Source organism: Schistocerca nitens, chromosome 2 (assembly GCF_023898315.1).
Source record: "Schistocerca nitens isolate TAMUIC-IGC-003100 chromosome 2, iqSchNite1.1, whole genome shotgun sequence".
In the NCBI taxonomy this organism is placed as follows: domain Eukaryota; kingdom Metazoa; phylum Arthropoda; class Insecta; order Orthoptera; family Acrididae; genus Schistocerca; species Schistocerca nitens.
This window is the reverse complement of record NC_064615.1, coordinates 1,102,053,648-1,102,073,675: the sequence shown is the minus strand read 5'-3', so window position 1 is coordinate 1,102,073,675 and position 20,028 is coordinate 1,102,053,648. Positions and strand designations below refer to the sequence as shown.

Sequence of the window (20,028 nt, the reverse complement as noted above, 5' to 3'; positions counted from 1 at the left end):
GTGTGTACCCGCATCTCTTCAGTAGCAACGTCTCGTGCAACGTTGTGGCAAAATACTCGGCGGATCACAGTTCATACCGTAATCGGTTACAAAAATACCTTGCGCTGAAATAGTTCGAGCAAGCAGTGTTGTGCAGAAAATGGAGAAAAAAAGAACGATTTGTGTCAGGAATTGGATCCAAAGAAAATGGGCAACGCATTAATATTTAAAGAACTATATGATGGAGATCCTCGAGAATATAAGGCAGTAATGACAGTGACGCCTGCACAGGTGGAAGTACTTTTAAATTTGATTGCTCCAAAAATTCGACGTAAAGGTACACACGTGAGCTATGCTATACCTGCAAGAGTGAAGTTAGAAATACTTTTACTCTGGAATGTCGTATAGACTGCTGTCGATATTTTTCGGTATTTCAAAGTTGTTCGTAATTAAAATAACAACAGAAGTGTGTGAAGCTATAAATGAAAATCTACAAGATTTTATCAAAGTAATTAATATTTGCTACTCAAATCAGATTAACAAATGGTTTGTTAACGTTTTTTGCATGTATTAAAAATGAACCCTACATAATAATACTGTGCTACAAAGCTTTCACGATTGCTACGCCACGAATAAGTACTGGTGTGGATTTCGGAAACACTTGTAACTTTCACCCGGCAATGGCTGAAAGGCAGTAGTTAAGGGACCCACTGGCACATCGGACGGCAGGCGCGGGCGAAATGATATTTTGCAAAAGGGTTCTGCGGAGGCAGGTTTACGACACCGCGTTGCAGGCTAGATGACACTGCACGACGGCCACTGTATGCAAATGTGAAGTAATAAGGGCAGCACAGGGCACCAACGCGCTGTGAACGACTCGTACGTTGCAGCTGCAACAGTGTCTAGTGAGCTGTGTGTAGGGGCCGAAGCAGGCTGAGGAAAGCTGACGCTGCAATTATGAAAGAACACTCCACTTGTCCCCTCCAGAGGAGCTACGGCGACGCGTGGGAAAAAATATACATGAACGAGCCCGGAGGCTCATCACAGCGAGTAGTCATCTCTAGAACCAGAGAGAATGACGATTTAAGTTGCAGGCCAACCTCGACGACCTTTTGGTGATGAATATCGGCGGCCAACCGACCCGCTGAAGCTACCTCAAACCTCTGCTGCATTGGTGTGGTGGGGCGCATCGCATCACCGGCGCGAGGAGCGAGAGAACTGCTCGCCGCCGCTATCTGGGTGACACTGTCCTCAGGGGCGAGGCCGGGGCGCGAACTCGCGGCCTCCCGGGTTGTTGTTGTTGTTGTGGTCTTCAGTCCTGAGACTGGTTTGATGCAGCTCTCCATCCTACTCTATCCTGTGCAAGCTTCTTCATCTCCCAGTACCTACTGCAGCCTTCATCCTTCTGAATCTGCTTAGTGTATTCATCTCAACGATCTTTACCCTCCATGCTGCCCTCCAATACTAGGTTGGTGATCCCTTGATGCCTCAGAACATGTCCTACCAACCGGTACCTTCTTCTTGTCAAGTTGTGCCACAAATTTCTCTTCTCCCCAATTCTATTCAATACCTCCTCATTAGTTATGTGATCTACCCATCTAATCTTCAGCATTCTTCTGTAGCACCACATTTCAAAAGCTTGTATTCTCTTCTTGTCCAAATTATTTATCGTCCATGTTTCACTTCCATACATGGCTACACTCCATACAAATACTTTCAGAAACAACTTCCTGACACTTAAATCAATACTCGATGTTGACAAATTTCTCTTCTTCAGAAACGCTTTCCCTGCCATTGCCAGTCTACATTTTACATCCTCTCTACTTCAACCATCATGAGTTCTTTTGCTCCCCAAATAGCAAAACTCATTTACTACTTTAAGTGTCTCATTTCCTAATCTAATTCCCTCAGCATCACCCGACTTAATTCGAATACATTCCATTATTCTCGTTTTGCTTTTGTTGATGTTCATCTTATATCCTCCTTTCAAGACACTATCCATTCCGTTCAACTGCTCTTCCAAGTCCTTTGCTGTCTCTGACAGAATTACAATGTCATCGGCGAACCGCAAAGTTTTTATTTCTTCTCCCTGGATTTTAATACCTACTCCGAATTTTTCTTTTCTTTCCTTTACTGCTTGCTCAATATACAGATTGAATAACATCGGGGAGAGACTACAACCCTGTCTCACTCCCTTCCCGACCACTGCTTACCTTTCGTGTCCCTCGACTCTTATAACTGCCATCTGGTTTCTGTACAAATTGTAAATAGCCTTTAGCTCCCTGTATTTTACCCCTGACACCTTCAGAATTTGAAAGAGAGTATTCCAGTCAACGTTGTCAAAAGCTTTCTCTAAGTCTACAAATGCTAGAAACGTAGGTTTGCCTTTCCTTAATCTTTCTTCTAAGATAAGTCGTAGGGTCAGTATTGCCGCACGTGTTGCGACATTTCTACAGAATCCAAACTGATCTTCACCGAGGTCGGCTTCTACTAGTTTTCCCATTCGTCTCTAAAGAATACGCGTTAGTATTTTGCAGCCGTGACTTATTAAACTGATAGTTCGGTAATTTTCACATATCTCAATACCTGCTTTCTTTGGGATTGGAATTATTATATTCTTCTTGAAGTCTTAGGGTATTTCACCTGTCTCATATATCTTGCTCACCAGATGGTAGAGTTTTGTCAGGACTGGCTCTCCCAAGGCTGTCAGTAGTTCTAATGGAATGTTGTCTACTCCTGGGGCCTTGTTTCGACTCAGTTCTTTCAGTGCTCTGTCAAACTCTTCACGCAGTATCATATCTCCCATTTCATCTTCATCTACATCCTCTTCCATTTCCATAATATTGTCCTCAAGTACATCGCCCTTGTATAGATCCTCTATACACTCCTTCCACCTTTCTGCTTTCCCTTCTTTGCTTAGAACTGGGTTTCCATCTAAGCTCTTGATATTCATACAAGTGGTTCTCTTTTCTCCAAAGGTCTCTTTAATTTTCCTGTAGGCAGTATCTATCTTACCCCTAGTGAGACAAGCCTCTACATCCTTACATTTGTCCTCTAGCCATCCCTGCTTAGCCAGTTTGCACTTCCTGTCGATCTCATTTTTGAGACATTTGTATTCCTTTTTGCCTGCTTCATTTACTACATTTTTATGTTCTCCTTTCATCAATTATGTTCAATATTTCTCCTGTTACCCAAGGATTTCTAGCAGCCCTCGTCTTTTTACCTACTTTATCCTCTGCTGCCTTCGCTACTTCATCCCTCAAAGCTACCATTGTTCTTCTACTGTATTTCTTTCCCCCATTCCTGTCAATTGTTCCCTTATGGTCTTCTTGACACTCTGTACAACCTCTGGTTCTTTCAGTTTATCCAGGTCCCATCTCCTTAAATTCCCACCTTTTTGGGTACAGAGCTATTTGGGAGCACTGGACGAGCTGCCCTGGGCGGACGGCCGGAGCTGCTAGGGCTCACTACAGCGACGGCGGTCGGCTGCTTCCCTTCGGCGCTCTACACGGAGCCCACGAGTCTCGCTTGAGGCAGCAGTCAGCCGTGCTTTGGACCACGTGCACAGTTAACCAATCCGGCGGCCACTCAGCCATGGCGCGAGTAGGATCGCTACGTCCACAAAGCTGGGCATCCGGACACCGACGCAGAGGATTCTGGCATTTCAAAATGGGACTTAACAGCTGAGGTCATCAGTCCCCTAAACTTAGAACTACTTAAACCTAACATAAGGACATCACACACATCCATGCCCAAGGTAGGATTCGAACCTGCGACCATAACAGCCGCGTGGTTCCAGACTGAAGCGCCTAGAACCGCTCGGCCACAGAGGCCAGCTCCGGCATATCGCGTTGGCGCTGACCCACGCATGCTGCGCGGCACCACCGCCGAGTTCAGTCAGCAGAGGGCCCGCTGTCGTACCTTCGATGTAATACAGTGAGTGACACACTTGCTTGTGTTTCTCTGCACGCTTCAGCGTGAGTCACCCCTTTCTCCCAAACCATACCTCTCAGCCGCTCTGACAAGTTACAACCCTGAGCTCGGGGGACTGTAACATGATGTTAGAGAATGTCATTACTGCATGAAGTGCATCACTTGCGAGTGTTGATTGCGAGGATTGTTCCAATTGTGTGCAGTGTGCAGTCAGAAAGGTTCATCAGGCTCATTGAAAGCAGGCGCTGTTGGTGTAGAGATTACTGGCGATCTCGGTGGGAACCCTACAGTCGGCGGTGGTGATCGAACAGACTCGGAACTGTAATTAGAAGGTGTGTACACGACTGTAACACAGACGGCTTTCTTACGGTGTCTAGAGAGTAATATATGTACACTATTGGCCATTAAAATTGCTACACCAAGAGGAAATGCAGATTATAAACGGGTATTCATTGGACAAATATATTATACTAGACCTGACATGTGATTTTCACGCAATTTGGGTTCATAGATCCTGAGAAATCAGTGCCCGGATCAACCACCTCTGGCCGTAATAACGTCCTTGATACGCCTGGGCATTGAGTCAAACAGAGCTTGGATGACGTGTACAGGTACAGCTGCCCATGTAGCTTCAACACGATACCACAGTTCATCAAGAGTAGTGACTGGCGTATTGCGACGAGCCAGTTGCTCGGCCACCATTGACCAGACGTTTTCAGTTGGTGAGAGATCTGGAGAATGTGCTGGCCAGGGCAACAGTCGAACATATTCTGTATCCAGAAAGGCCCGTGCAGGACCTGCAACATGCGGTCGTGCATTATCCTGCTGTAATGTAGGGTTTCGCAGGGATCGAATGAAGGGTAGAGCCACGGGTCGTAACATATCTGAAATGTAACGTCCACTGTTCAAAGTGCCATCAACGCGATCAAGGGGTGACCGAGACGTGTAACCAATGGCACCCAATACCATAACGCTGGGTGATACGCCAGTATGGCGATGACGAATACACGCTTCCAATTTGCGTTCGGCGCGATGTTGCCAAACACGGATGCGACCATCATGATGCTGTAAACAGAACCTGGATTCATCAAAAAAAAAAGACGTTTTGCCATTCGTGCACCCAGGTTCGTCGTTGAGTACACCATCGTAGGCGCTCCTGTCTGTGATGCAGCGTCAAGGGTAACCGCAGGCATGGTGTCCGAGCTGATAGTCCATGCTGCTGCAGACGTCGTCGAACTGTTCGTGCAGATGGTTGTTTTCTTGCAAACGTCTCCATCTGTTGACTCAGGGATGGGATTACGATGCCATGGGATTACGATGCCTGTCATCTCGACTGCTAGTGATACGAGGCAGTTGGGATCCAACACGGCATTCCGTATTACACTCATGAATCCACCGATTCCATATTCTGCTACCAGTCATTGGAACTCGACCAACGCGAGCAGCAATGTCGCTATACGATAAATCGCAATCGCGATAGACTACAATCCGACCTTTATCAAAGTTGGAAACGTGATGGTACGCATTTCTTCTCCTTACACGAGGCATCACAACAACGTTTCACCAGACAACGCCGGTCAACTGCTGTTTGTGTGTGAGAAATCGGTTGGAAACTTTCCTCATGTCAGCACTGTAAAGCTAATCATTTGCATATCACAGCATCTTCTTCCTGTCGGTCAAATTTCGCGTCTGTAGCACCTCATCTTCGTGGTGTAGCAATTTTAATGGCCAGTAGTGTATTTCATTCGTCGCATCAATTCCATCAGTTGGCGGCAACTGACTGAGCTGCAGTACCACATGTCTTCCAATTAAATCACATTCATCTTCTCATTTTTTGGTTTAAATCGGGACAGTCATTTTTAATCCGTTAGTAAATTCCTTAAGTTCATTCACGGTTGCTTGAATTTAAGACTGTTCTGGTGAAAACTTCTTCTTTGACGTTGCTCCATTTGGTAGTTTCATTGGTTGTATTCCACGGTGTTGTTGCTGTTTCTATTAGTATCGAGACCCTCGTTATTAGTTTGTAAAGATCTTTAGACAACTCGTTCCGCAATGTTGATGCATGATGTCGTTCCTGACATCAACAGTACTATTTAATTTTGGAATTTAACAATACTATTTCAAGTAAAATCACAATTAACAATACTACTTTATTTCTAGATACCGACTATGGGGAAATGGCAAGATATGCAAGTAGGGTTCCATCCGAGGTGAAATTTTCCACACTGCTATGGGGCTATTGATGCAAAACACATAATAATTCAAGCAGCACAAAATTGTGATAGTGAATACTATAGTTACAAAGGAACAAATACTACAATGATTATGGCAGTTGTGCGTCGTGATTATTGTTTTAGATAAGTTGATATAGTCTCATATGGTCGTAATGCAGATGGTTGGGTATCCCAAAACTGGTCGCTATAGCCTTGTCTAGAAAACAAATTATTGTTGCCTGAAAGTGGGGTTCCAGTTGGAGATGATGCCTTCCCTTTAAAGTCGTACTTCTTAAAGCTTTCAAATATACAAGTATAAGAGAAAGGATCTATAAATTCAGATTGCGCAGAGCAAGAAGAATTGTTGAGAATGAGTTTGACATTCTAGAGCCTCAGGTTTCGTGTTTTGGGTAAACAAATTCAAATTAAAGAGGAAACTGCGATGAAGATCGTCTTTTGTGCATGTACGTTACACAAATTGTTACGAACCACTGCATCAAGCACCTACGCAGCACTGGAAACGACAGATTATGAAGATATAATGAACTTTCACATCAATCTGGGGCAGTGGAGATGAAAATACATATGAACTGCAAAGCATTCATTTCTCAATGATCAATAATAGATCGAAATCAATAGCAGGTACTTGGCAAAACAACAACACTGTGTGATTATAAAAACTATAATATAATTGTGTGACTGTAAGTAAAATTATAAATAAAATACTATATAATAATAAAATACTTACCAGACCACTTGTTGCGTTTCAAATGGTTCAAATGGCTCTGAGCACTATGGGACTCAACTTCTGAGGTCATCAGTCCCCCTAGAACTTAGAACTACTTAAACCTAATTAACCTAAGGACATCATACACATCCATGCCCGAGGCAGGATTCGAACCTGCGACCGTAGCGGTCTCGCGGTTCCAGACTGTAGCGCCCAGAACCGCACGGCCACTCCGGCCGGCCTGTTGTGTTTCAATTAATTATTTTCATAATGTAATTCATAGCATTAGATTTCGTCAGTGCCACATCGTGAGTTTTCAATAACTTCTGGTTATACGTAGAACATAATATTTGGTCTTTTTTGTTACTTCATTCGTTTCTTGTAGACCAAGTTCCACGCGAATTTGTCCAAGCGAAGCTTTACGCAAGCATTTGTGCTTATAATTAGGATTGAAACAATTCTATAAGTTGGTTTGGTCCTTGTACAATTCTGAAAACATCATATTTTGTTCAGAAGTCCATCCATCCGTAATTTTTTTAACAGCTTTTAGAGACACAAAAACATCTGCAGCAACGAAGAATGCGCCCTGCGTGTTCCCCAGCTTACAAAGTACTGTCATTTCGCAACACCACGCAAGCTGACGTCCGAGTCGCATGCGAGCTCCTGCGTGTGGCGCGATGGGGGAAGGCGAGAGGTGAGTAAAAAAAAATAAAATAGTTTGCAGTAACTCGGATGCGAGCTGCTGATCGACTCGACACAACAGTAACTCGTATGATGTGTTCACACGCTGCGAGAAGATGCACTGCAGTAACTGACGTCACCTGGGCTGCCATCTTGCACTGTGTAACCAGCACCTTACACGACTGGCACAAAATTGCAATAGACAACGTCTTTCAAATGTAGAAACACGCTTACCAACTTTAGTTTACGTCGTACAATGACTTATTGGTGTCGCGATTTTTTCCTTCAGTGTAGTTATGCTACACATCGCTATGTTACATACGGCAATTCGGAGCCCTCTAGTGGCAGGAGGTTGCAGCTTACGTCAGCGAAGCGGAAAAGTCTACCGAGTAACATACGTGACACGCAATACGTCAACCAGCACTGACAAGGGAACCTCCCCATCGCACCCCCCTGAGAATTAGTTATAAGTTGGCACAGTGGATAGGCCTTGAAAAACTGAACACAGATCAATCGAGAAAACAGGAAGAAGTTGTGTGGAACTATGAAAAAAGTAAGCAAAATATACAAACTGAGTAGTCCATGAGCGAGCTAGGCAACATCAAGGACAACGTGAACACAGGAACATCGTGGTCCCGTGGTTAGCGTGACCACCTACGGAACGGGAGGTCCTTGGTTCAAGTCTTCCTTCGACTGAAGAGTTTAATTTTTTTAATTTTAAGACAATTATTATCTGACGTATTTTCCTGTGGGGGAATCGATTGACCTATGACCTTGCGATCAAATTTTTTCGGTTCACATTGGAGAGGCACGTCCTTTCGTCTACTAATCGCACGGTTTTGCGGTGCGGTCGCAAAACACACACACTAAACTTATTATAGTGAACAGAGACGTCAATGAACGAACGGACAGATCATAACTTCGCGAAAATAAAGAAAGTAAACCTTTCACTCGAGGGAAGACTTGAACCAAGGACCTCTCGTTCCGGCGCTGCTCACGTTAACCACGGGACCACGGCGCTCCGGAGCTCAGGCTATCCTTCATGTTGCTTATCTTGCGCATGGACTACTCAGTTTCTATATTTTGCTTATTTTTTCATACTTCCACACAACTTCTTCCTGTTTTCTCGATTGATCTCTGTTCAGTTTTTCAAGGCCTATCCACTGTGCCAACTTATAACTAAATCTGAGGGGGGTGCGATGGGGAGGTTCCCTTGTGAGAAGAGATTACGAAATTCGCCGGCCGCGGTGGTCTTGCGGTTCTAGGCGCGCAGTCCGGAACCGTGCGAATGCTACGGTCGCAGGTTCGAATCCTGCCTCGGTCATGGATGTGTGTGATGTCCTTAGGTTAGTTAGGTTTAAGTAGTTCTAAGTTCTAGGGGACTGATGACCACAGCAGTTGAGTCCCATAGTGCTCAGAGCCATTTGAACCATTACGAAATTCGGAGACGTGCTTTTCAGGACGCCCTCGTATGTTACTCGTGTAATCCGTAAGTATAAATGATCATTTATGAACACTGTAAGGTTTGAGAGTGTTAGAGTCGCCCAGACGTCTGTGCCACATACTATGGTGGACGCCACCAGCTCCCCCGACGGCATCCAGCGTCCAGTGCGGCGCCCAATGGCCAGCAGACTGCTGGACCGACCCCGCATGCAGTGGTGCCAATACGCGTGCGGTGCAACGCAAGCGGAAACCCCTCCTCTACTTCATTCTCCTGGGCACACAGCGTACTTACCGTAAGTGCTTCGTACGCCAGAAAACTCAAGATGACTAATTGTACACCGAAGTTGAAGGCCATGCTGAACCAGTTGACGCTTTCGAGGTCGGCGACCAGGCTGCAAAAAAAGTAATGGAAAACTCAATGCACTCACTAGACGTATGGTGTATACGCTGAGGTGATAAAAGTCATGGGACAGCGATATTCACAGATACAGATTGCTTCAGTATCGTGTATACAGGGTATGACAGGGCACAGCATTGGCGGAGCTGTCATTTGTACTCCGGTGATTCATGTGAAAATGTTTCAGAAGTGATTATGGGCACACGGCAAGAATGACTTTGAAACGGGAATGGTAGTTGGAGCTGGATGCCTGAGACAATTCATTTTGTAAATCGTTAGGGAATTCAATATTCCGAGATCCACAATGTCAAGAGTGTACGGAGAATACCAAATTTCAAGCATTACCTCTAACCACGGATAACACAGTTGCCGATCTTCACTTAACGACCGAGAGCAGCGGTGTTTGCGTAGAGTTGTCACTGTCAACAGACAAGCAACACTGCTTGAAATAGCCACTGAGCCGTGGTAAAAATTTGCTGTTTTGAAGAGCGCGACGCAGCGCGTTGTGTGAAGCAGTCGCCCTCCGTTTCTGGCGGTGCTTTGGTGTCTCCCTCTGGTGGGAAAGGCGAAAAATTGCCAGTTCACGTTCATTTAAGGGGCGCTATGAGCTCGGCCAGTGGTCAGTCGGTCAGTCAGTCTGCCTGGAGCGAGTCTGGTCAGTTGGTCAGCCGGGTGAGTGTGTGGCAGTCAGTGTCTGTCTGTCGTCCGGAGTGCTAGTATGTCTTAGGCCGCCAGTCTGCTCGAGTTGCTTGGGCAACGGTTATTAGCGGTTGGGTCGATCGGTTGGTCGGTCGCTCACTGAGATACCAGATGACTTGTCCGCCTGCCCTGGAGCGTCGGCACATGTGAGGTCGCCACGTCAGTCCAGTGGGCCGCGCCGTATAGCGAGGGGTAGTGGCTTCGCGGCCGACACGAGAGCAACAGGGGTCAACCCACGACGTCGGTCGGGCCGGTCCGAGCTGCGACGCCTTCCTGCGTCCGTTGAAGCGACTGGCAACAGACGGGTCGGGAGAGCGTTTTGGGGGTGTTGCGCCACGTCTTCGCCAGACATCGCAGTTTATTAGAAATTAAGTGATTCGTGATATGTTGTTACATTTAACTTGTTAAGTTCTACTTGTGTGCTTGGTCAGTCTCTCGTCCCCAGCTTGCTCGTCTCCCTCTCGCCCGCATTTGTGAGGCAGTTAGTGTCTGTCTGTCTGTCTGTCGGTCTGCCATACGTTAATAGCTGCCTCTGTCATGTTTGTCGGATTCGGTGTTAAAGAATTTATAGAATTAAGAGGTAAAGGCCGAATTCCTGAAACATGTTTTTATCCTGCCTGTCATCTTGCGAGGCGGTATATGTGTAATGTAGAGCATCTTGTACATTTTATGTAAGTCTGAATCTCATGAGGCTTTTTTTTTTATAAAGTTGCGACTTTCGGTGGCAAATAATTTCTTACAGTGAGTGTTTGTACCATTTAAATCCCTCTTACGGGGTGCATAGTTAATGTGTTTGTGTGAGTTGTTAAAATTTTTTGTTTAAAGCAATCAGGTGTGTTGCAGATTTGCACCCGTGTAGTCTTTCAAAGGTTGTTGTGAGCAGTCGTGACTACGGACGTGTTGAAAGGGAGCGGCAAACTTCTTAGCCCGAAGGCACAAACTGTCAATATTGTTCTTTCTGCCTCTAAATAAAATTGTAACTTGATATTTCGAGGGTGCTTTTCTGCTTATAAATTTTAAATCCGTTTTTGAAAAGGCTTTTATGAATAAAATTCCCACTTGTTAAAGGTGATTTCATTTTTATCAGTTACTTTCTGGCAACTACTTCCACGCTCACCTAGTGTGATTAAATGTGTTAATGTTCTTGATGAATCGCTAGTAAATAAAGTAAATTCTTTAAGAAAAGATTTTGAAAGTTAAAGTCACGGTTGAGCCACACAAATCAGTGTGGGACGTACGACGAACATATCCATTAGGACAGTGCGGCGAAATTTGGCTTGAGTGGGGTATGGTAGCAGACGACCGACGCGAGTGCCTTTGCTAACAACACAAGATCGCCTTCAGCGCTTCTCCTGGGCTCGTGACCATGTCGTTTGGACCCTCGAAGGCTGGAAAACCATGGCCTTGTCAGATAAGTCCCGATTTCAGTTGGTGAGAGCTAATGGTAGGGTCTGAGTGTAGCGCAGACCCCACGATGCCATAGGCCCAAGTTGTCAACAAGGCACTGTACACACTGGTAGTGTCTCCATAACGCCGTGGGCTGTATTTACGTGCAACGGAGTAGGTATTAAAATCCATGGAGAAGAAATAATAACTTTAAGGTTCGCCGATGACATTGTAATTCTGTCATGGACCGCAAAGGACTTGGAAGAGCAGTGTCTTAAAAGGAGGATATAAGATGAACATCAACAAAAGCAAAACGAGGATAATGGAATGTAGTCGAATTAAGTCTGGTGACGCTGAGGGAATTAGATTAGGAAATGAGACACTTAAAGTAGTAAAGGAGTTTTGCTATTTGGGGAGCAAAATAACTGATGATGGTCGAAGTAGAGAGGATATAAAATGTAGACTGGCAATGGCAAGGAAAGCGTTTCTAAAGAAGAGAAATTTGTTAACATCAAGTATAGATTTAAGTGTCAGGAAGTCGTTTCTGAAAGTATTTGTATCGAGCGTAGCCATGTATGGAAGTGAAACATGGACGATAAATAGTTTGGACAAGAAGAGAATAGAAGCTTTCGAAATGTGGTGCTACAGAAGAATGCTGAAGATTGGATGGGTAGATCACATAACTAATGAGGAGGTATTGAATAGAAATGGGGAGAAGAGGAGTTTGTGGCACAATTTGACTAGAAGAAGGGATCGGTTGGCAGGACATGTTCTGAGGCATCAAGGGATCACAAATTTAGTATTGGAGGGCAGCGTGGAGGGTAAAAATCGTAGAGGGAGACCAAGAAATGAATACACTTAGCAGATTCAGAAGGATGTAGGTTGCAGTAGGTACTGGGAGATGAAGAAGCTTGCACAGGATAGAGTAGCGTGGAGAGCTACATCAAACCAGTCCCTGGACTGAAGACCACAATAACAGCAACGGTCTGGGTTCAATGGTGCAGATTAAGCGATCACTGACTGGAAATGGTTATTCATGGACGTCATGTCCCCAAACAATGAAGGAAGTTTTATGGATCACAATGCGGTACGTCACCGGACAACAATTGTTCGTAAATGTTTTGAAGAACATTCTGGACAATTCGAGTGCATGATTTGGCCACCCTCATCGCCCGACATGAATCCAACCGAACATTTACAGGGACATAATCGAAAGATCGGTTCGTGCCCAAAATTCTGCACCGTAAACACTTTCGCGATTATGGACGGATATTGAGGCGCGTGACTAAATTATATCTGCAGGCGACTTCCAAGGACTTGTCCAGCCCATGCCACGTCGAGTTGCTACGCCGAACAAAAGGAGGACCGTCTCCCATGACCTTCATCGCCTCGGTGTACACAGTTTTAGTTTCTCATATTTGTGTTCTGCATAGTGTTATTGTTTTTATATTACACGAAACTCCGTGTGCAAATAAAAAAGTTACAGTATAAGATGCATGTTTGACGATCAGCAGCTTTTATTAAATCTAAATATCAACCAGTTTTAGTCATAAACCGGATAAGGTTTAAAGTTGTTTAAGCCACCACATTACATTTGTCGTTACTTAAATAACGTGTAGCGCATCTCATGAATATCAATATACGATACAACACTTTTAGAAGCAACCATGCTAATACTAAGTGTACACAGAGACGTACTGAAGAACATTTTTTAAGTAATGACAAATGTAATGTGATTGCTTAAACCATTTTAACCGTTTCCGTGAATATCGTCCATGATTGAAACCGATTGCTATTTTGGTTTAAAATAAAAACTGCTGATGGTCGAACATGGATTTTATACGTTACTTGATGGCTGTTGATAGTCAACTTCCAAAAATGTTTAAAGAAGTTACTGACTGATGGATTTTTCAGCTGGAACCGCCAACTAGGTTGCAGCGCCAGGTAGAATCCATCTGAATAATCCCTCAAAAATCACCATGCTTTACTATTAAAAAAAGAGGATGTCAACTATTGGGTAGCATGAAACGTTTTAAGAAACGTTATTTTTTAAAGCAAATATAATTTAGATACATCACTCAAAGTGCAGTTGCTGATTAGGCAGTGTGTACCGCTACGAACGAGCGAGGTAGCACTCAGCCTTAACATACATTACTAATATTTAATAATACTGACGTTCCAATACCTGTTCGATTATCTCGAGCTGGGTTTTTGAACGTTTCCCTGAATCAGGACAATACCAGTATGGTTCATTATACGAAAGCTGTGGCAGTCTACCATTCTACTGCCCAGTACCGGGGAGACCTCTGCGTCAACTGCATGGTCAACTCTCCCTCGGTAGCGATAAATGCAAGGATAAAAAGACGCACTGAAAGTTTATCAGTCTGGTTCTTGAGGTACTTTGGCCCTGTTGTTCGTTACTAGGAAAATAACGAAAACAGCTAACGTCTTCACTTCCTGTTTGTTGATTTTAAATGCGATTATGATAAAGAGGCAAGCATTGCTGATGACACTAAAAGAACTATGTCTTTATGACAAGGTAATAAGAAGAGATGACCTGACAGTGGACAGGAAGGCAAAAATAAAGGTAAATAACAAAATGACGAAGATCTTAAGCCTCACAGCTGAATTGAAGGAAAATGATGGGCTCTCTCCTGTTATCTGTATCTTACCATCGCTTAGGTGAAAAAAAAGAGGAGAAAATACGTATTATAATGATGAAACTTGAACGGATATGTGCATACGCGGATGATATTGCAATTGCGGCCAGAAATATATGGATGCAGGAAAAAAGACCCATTCCCAATCAAAATAAGGTAAATATTTGTTGAGATTCCATTCTAAGAGCAGAAACCATGAAGACCTCTGAGGAATATTTTGAACGTGTTAGCGACTTCATTTATCTCGATATCCTTTTAACCAATGAAATATCAGACATAGTATGTAAGCTGGAAATAGAGCGTATTTTCCAAAGGAAAGAAGGAAGATTAGGGCTTAACGTCCTATCGATGATTAGCTCACCAGAGACAGTCTAAAAGCTCTGACTTGGTTAGGAATGGGCAAAAGACGAGTTGTGCCTTTTCAGAGGGACCACCTCGACATTAGAGAAAATGTCTTCTCTTAGAGAAACAAGGAAACCCTAACCCTGAGTGGCCTGATGTGGATTTGCCCGTTCTTAAAAATTTCTAAATGGAAATAAAATTAGAAGTATACTACTCCTTTCCATAACCAACTGTTTCATATGTATCAGACGTTTGGACAGTGGTAGAAACGGATATAAACAATCTGGGAGCATTTGAAGGAAAACGCTTGTGAAAAATCTATGGCCCTGTGAGAGAGGCAGATGGCTGGAGAATAAAATGCATCCATGAATTACAGCAACATATACAAGATAAGCATGTGGTTAAATTTATCAGAGAATACACTGGTAGAGGCAAATGGAAGAGACGGCACGCGACAAGATGCCCAAGGGAATATTGAAAGGAAACAGTATTCTACCAGTAGTTAATGCTGACCAAGAGCAGAATGGATGGACACTGTTGGGTGACGCTGCCAAGATGAAGCAGAAAAGTACAGAGCAAAGATGTATGGCGACAAGTGGTTGGAAATGCCAAGGTCCACTGACAGCACTAATACCATACAAAAAGTTCTAAGAAGTCTTCAGAATAAGCAACAGTAGTTCAGTGTGATAATTTTTTTAAAGTATCATTAGAGAACACGCCTGAAATATCGACTTCTGACGTAGTGCCGATTTTACTATGTATGAGTTTCAAATAAACCGGCTGTGCGTGCTACAATATGTCTTAGCAGCAGACATGTAATGAAATCACTGGACCCGTCCCTCCCTATGGTGGCCACTTCTGAGAGGATATTTAAGTGTATCCTCACATGTCTGCAGTAAGCAAAGAATGACCTTCCTTAAGTAGATGGCTTCAGGCAGTGTTCCACCTCTTACAAAATACTCCTGCATGACTTTCTGGCGTAGGCTTAACAACTTTCTATGGCATCAGTGAAAGGTACTCAGATCTTTTTGGAACTGTGATGGGCAGAGAAGGGACAGCATACGTGAAATTATTGTTTCTGAAGTCAAGAGCGACCACGCAATAACTGCAAAGCTGGAAAGATCATGTTGAAGAATTTTTGGAAACTCTTCGGCAATAAAGTGGTCTATTTTTGGCTTTACATAGTTAAACAATCCCTTAACAGGCATGACACGATTCTGCAACGTAAATAGTGTCATGGTGACTATCAAACTCCTGAAGTTTAGTACTGATCTATAAAAGACTGTCGTACCTTTTTAGTTGTTTATTGAAATTAACTAGTTCCAACATGCATTCTCAACAATATGGAAGCGAAATAATAGAGAAAAATCTAATAATCGAGGAAGACTAAGGAAAACACTGAAGTGACGTTAAAGAAATGGAATTCCACTCATTTCTCGAACTCTACAATTGAAACTTTCAATTATTAATCCTATGCTATGCTAGTTGGTCATAAACAATCAAGAAACAAAAACGGAAACGATACTGATGGAAAGTTTCAAGGGTAAATTCGCATTTTGACGATAACTTTCAAATTTTGTTAGGGGCAACAATGTTGACCAGGTACACGGGTCCCGAAAAAAACACCGAAAATGCTTAGAATGTTGTGTGGGAAGGCACACTAATTATTTTTCAAGAACGAGTCCATATCTGGAAACGTACAGATTGGGCACTGGAGAGCATTGAAATCTAAGATGGGTGTGCGCTACACATCACGTCAAGAAACCCAACGTGAGTAGTACATCGCACTGTTTACATTACAAGCAGGCTTTGAACTGTGTACCTAATACATCACTGCAGGGCCTACAACGGCGGTTCCTAACCCCACGCACATGAGGCAAGACGTGTGGTTGTCTTTGAAGTATTTCAGTCGCTCGGTGGACTAGGGCAGTAAGGTCCTCCACTGACATTACAGGTGTGCCACGTGCCATACTCTTCATACTACCCTACATGACACATTTATGTGAAACTTGAGGTTGTTTGTTACAAAATGACACATCTGCCGAGTCTGTAAGTTATCTCAACAAAAATTTCTATAACATTCCAAAGTTGTAAAGTTACTTTCGACTCACCCCGTATATGTGAAACATATGTGGAATGTGCACAAATGGGTGAAGCTGCAGGTAGAAATCTCCTACCAAATTTGGTAGACATATTACTTACTATCTGGAAAGAAATACTGTGGAGGGTGAGAACCACCAACCTTCTACTGGGGTGAGGAATAGTAGGGATACAACTTTTAATTTCCATCTCTCTGGCACGTCAAGAGCCGTGCGGAGTGGCACACAAAGGAGAAGCAGAAGCTAGTCGACATTTTAGGACACAAACGAGAAACTAAAATGACTTGAGATTTTGTGGAAACTGTAATTAATACCATATCTATATAGCAGATTTGCTTTATGCTACACTACATAGATCATTGTACCTTCTTGTTAAAATCTGGACCAAAAAGACATCAAAATACCTTGTATTACTAATCGAGTAAATATTTTATTGTTTTGTTGTTGCCACATGCAAATGCAATACATCACATCAACATAATGAGGTCTGCAGCGGGGGTAGACAATGGTTATTACTTCCATAGGTTGCTCATATCTCACTCTCAAATTGGAGCCAGCACATATGGGGCCAACACGTTTACTGTTACAGATTCGCACTTTGTTCTGTGGCAGGTAAATTTCTTCATAAGTATCTTCCTGATGATCGCAGAAGTGCAGTTTATTGACCTGAAGTAATTGTTAGTTTTCGTTGCATGGAAAGCTAGTAAACGTTCCTCAACAGCAAGAAGGTCTTCTTCGCTCTTTATATTGGCACTATTCTCACAGTATTTAACAAAAGACATCATATTCTGGGACGAGGTCTGCTTGAGACAGACAGCTTGTATTTCTTCACATTAATGCGCCATTAATGTGTTGCATAACATCACATCAGCTACCGTGGTTGATTGAAAAAGTGCTTTCACATAATATGCAAAATAATTTCTCGTTTTGCTGTTGTAGTTTCAGAAATTAAATTCATTAGTAAATACAAACTTTTGTTTTGGCATTTCTTTGAAAGTTTTGCAATATATGACATCAAGAAACGTCATCTGTGACGCTGGTATTATAAAACCACACTTCTAAATGTTATGATTTGAAGCAATACGCATAACACAAAGATAGCCAAAGTGACAAACTGCTCGCTACGTGAAAACACTAGACAATACCAACCAAAGAATTTAAAAAATCATGCCTCGTCCGGTTTGGTGTATAATTCTCTTTACTCTTTACGCATAACCACCTTTGTTCTCCGTTTGGTTATCTTACACTTTACTTCCAAACACGCTATTTCAAAATGTATGGAGCGGTTAACGACACAAGACGTCGGTTCACCCAGAGTTAAGCTGGACTTGACAATGAATAAAGTGTGATCTTCGTACCATACTTAAAAGAAAACAAAATTGGGTGTACTATGTATTAAAATCCACAAAGATTTGTCCTGACATATTAAAAAACACTTACAGCTCTTAAAAATGAACATGAACAGTCACCAGCGGAAGAAACTTTTTTTTTTGTGATGTTTGTGTTAGTCCGGACACTGACTGCTTATGCATCTGTTTTACGGCCATGACTATTTAGATGGGTCCAGGATGTATTATACCGAAGTATTGTAACCTATGTTTCTGTATATCTGACATTTTGTACGACTGTTTCAAGGAACAACTATGTTCACAGGTTTTTAAACTCCAGTTTTCTTATGCTCTTTGTTTTACGTCTTTGACTACCTCGCTGGGTCAATGAGATTTGTGCCATACTTCTTTTGATGTAACTTACATTTGTTTTCCTTTTTTGGTGCTTTACGTATTACACTTTATTTGTTATCTTGTTACTTTAGTTAGTGTCGTCTGGGAGACCTAATATATATTAAGACAGTCGCCTTATTTGCATGCCAACAGTTGGCAACAATTAGTCGCTGTTGCAACTTCGAAATCGGTTCCCCCAAGCCGATGATAAATAACTTTGTCGATCAAGCAGCATTTTCGCTGGCACTACGTTCTAAGAGCAATAAGCACTAATTTGCATGTCGACCTGCATGCCAGTACGTATTAGACATCCATCTGCTGTTGCAGCTCTCAGATGCTCTTCTGCTGGATGGCGCATATCGATATAAGTTTCTTTAATTTACGTCTATGGTCACAATATTTTTTGTTTAACAGATTACCGGTTTCGGTCTTTAATGACTATCATCAGATCTGTTTCATAAAAACAAAGTCCTAATGTACTGCAGCCATAGAGGCATCGTCAAATGTTAAATGCGGAATCAGCACCAGCATCATCAAATACATATGAATCACATCACATGCGCGTGTGATGTGATTTATATGTATTTGACGTTGCTGGTGCTGATTCCGCATTTAACATATGACGATGCCACTACGGCTGCAGTACATTAGGACTTTGTTTTTATGAAACCGGTAATCTGTTAAACAAAAAAGATTGTGGCGATAGACGTAAATTAAAGAAACTTATTACATATACTGGTCACTGTGTTTTTTCGCGACGATGTCGCAGCTTGTGAAGCATATCGATATGACCACACCGTCTCCATGGGAATGAAATTTTTCCTCCTATCTACTTAATTCTGTAGCTCTCAATTCGTTCGAGCAATCAATCATTCATGATAGGAAACACAGTCATAGCTCAGTCACTCAAAATGATTCTGAAATTTTACTTGTTAGAATGAAAGCAGGCGATGATTCTTCTTCTCTGCAGGCTCGTGCTTTGCGGCAGTCTGCTAATCTGTACAAATAAAATGCCTCGTATTTTTGGGAGCGTTGTATAATCAGTCGGGAAACCTCAGATCAAGCGGATATTTGGCTTTGATGAAGTTTAACCTTCCGAAGAAATAATGGAGCTCTTGGATTATTAAATGCAGGTTCGTATCCAGTCTTTCGGAAGTTCCCTTCTGATTAAAAACTACGCAATATATCGATGAATATCATTAATTCTCAAAAGTCGAATACACACCTTTAGTGTGAAGGAGCCATATATATGTATTTCACTTTTAATCGTACAATTCCGTATCCGTTATCTTCTGTCATAAATCTCAATAATCAGATTACAGTTCTTCAAACAAAGCTCAGGCTAATCGGCACGAAGACAATCTCGGAAGCTCCCTTTCATTTTTCTTTTTCTGTTTAACAACCACCAGAGAGAGTACTCCAAAGAATACTTATGCGCTCATGGCATAGCTATTGTATGAACTACTTTTCGCATGGATTCTGCGAGTATGAAGATAGAAAATTAGTAAACGTCATTCAAGGGTAGAATTGTATCTGAATAATTCATCGAATATAAAGAGATATTACAATTGCCCCTCGCAGCGAGCAAAGTTTATGATAATACACTTTGAGAGCTAACAGAAAAAATTTGTTGGGTTGTTTATTCAAAAGAGGAATATTTTGAATTAGTAGAATTTTGCTATAGAGAGTATGGGTAACATGTTAAGACAATAAGTTACGAGAATACCTAAGCTGTAGCTTTTACATGT

The 20,028-nt window shown here is 42.6% G+C and overlaps 1 protein-coding gene across 1 annotated transcript in view; it reads right to left on the bottom strand.

The window, feature by feature from the left end:
- LOC126235572 (odorant receptor 83a-like) overlaps nucleotides 1-20,028 on the bottom strand; it is a 170,094-nt gene that overhangs the window by 84,959 nt on the left and 65,107 nt on the right. The window contains exon 4 of the mRNA XM_049944290.1: nucleotides 9,269-9,368. Within this exon, the coding sequence (XP_049800247.1) occupies nucleotides 9,269-9,368 (100 nt within the window). The remainder of the gene's footprint in view (nucleotides 1-9,268; nucleotides 9,369-20,028) is intronic.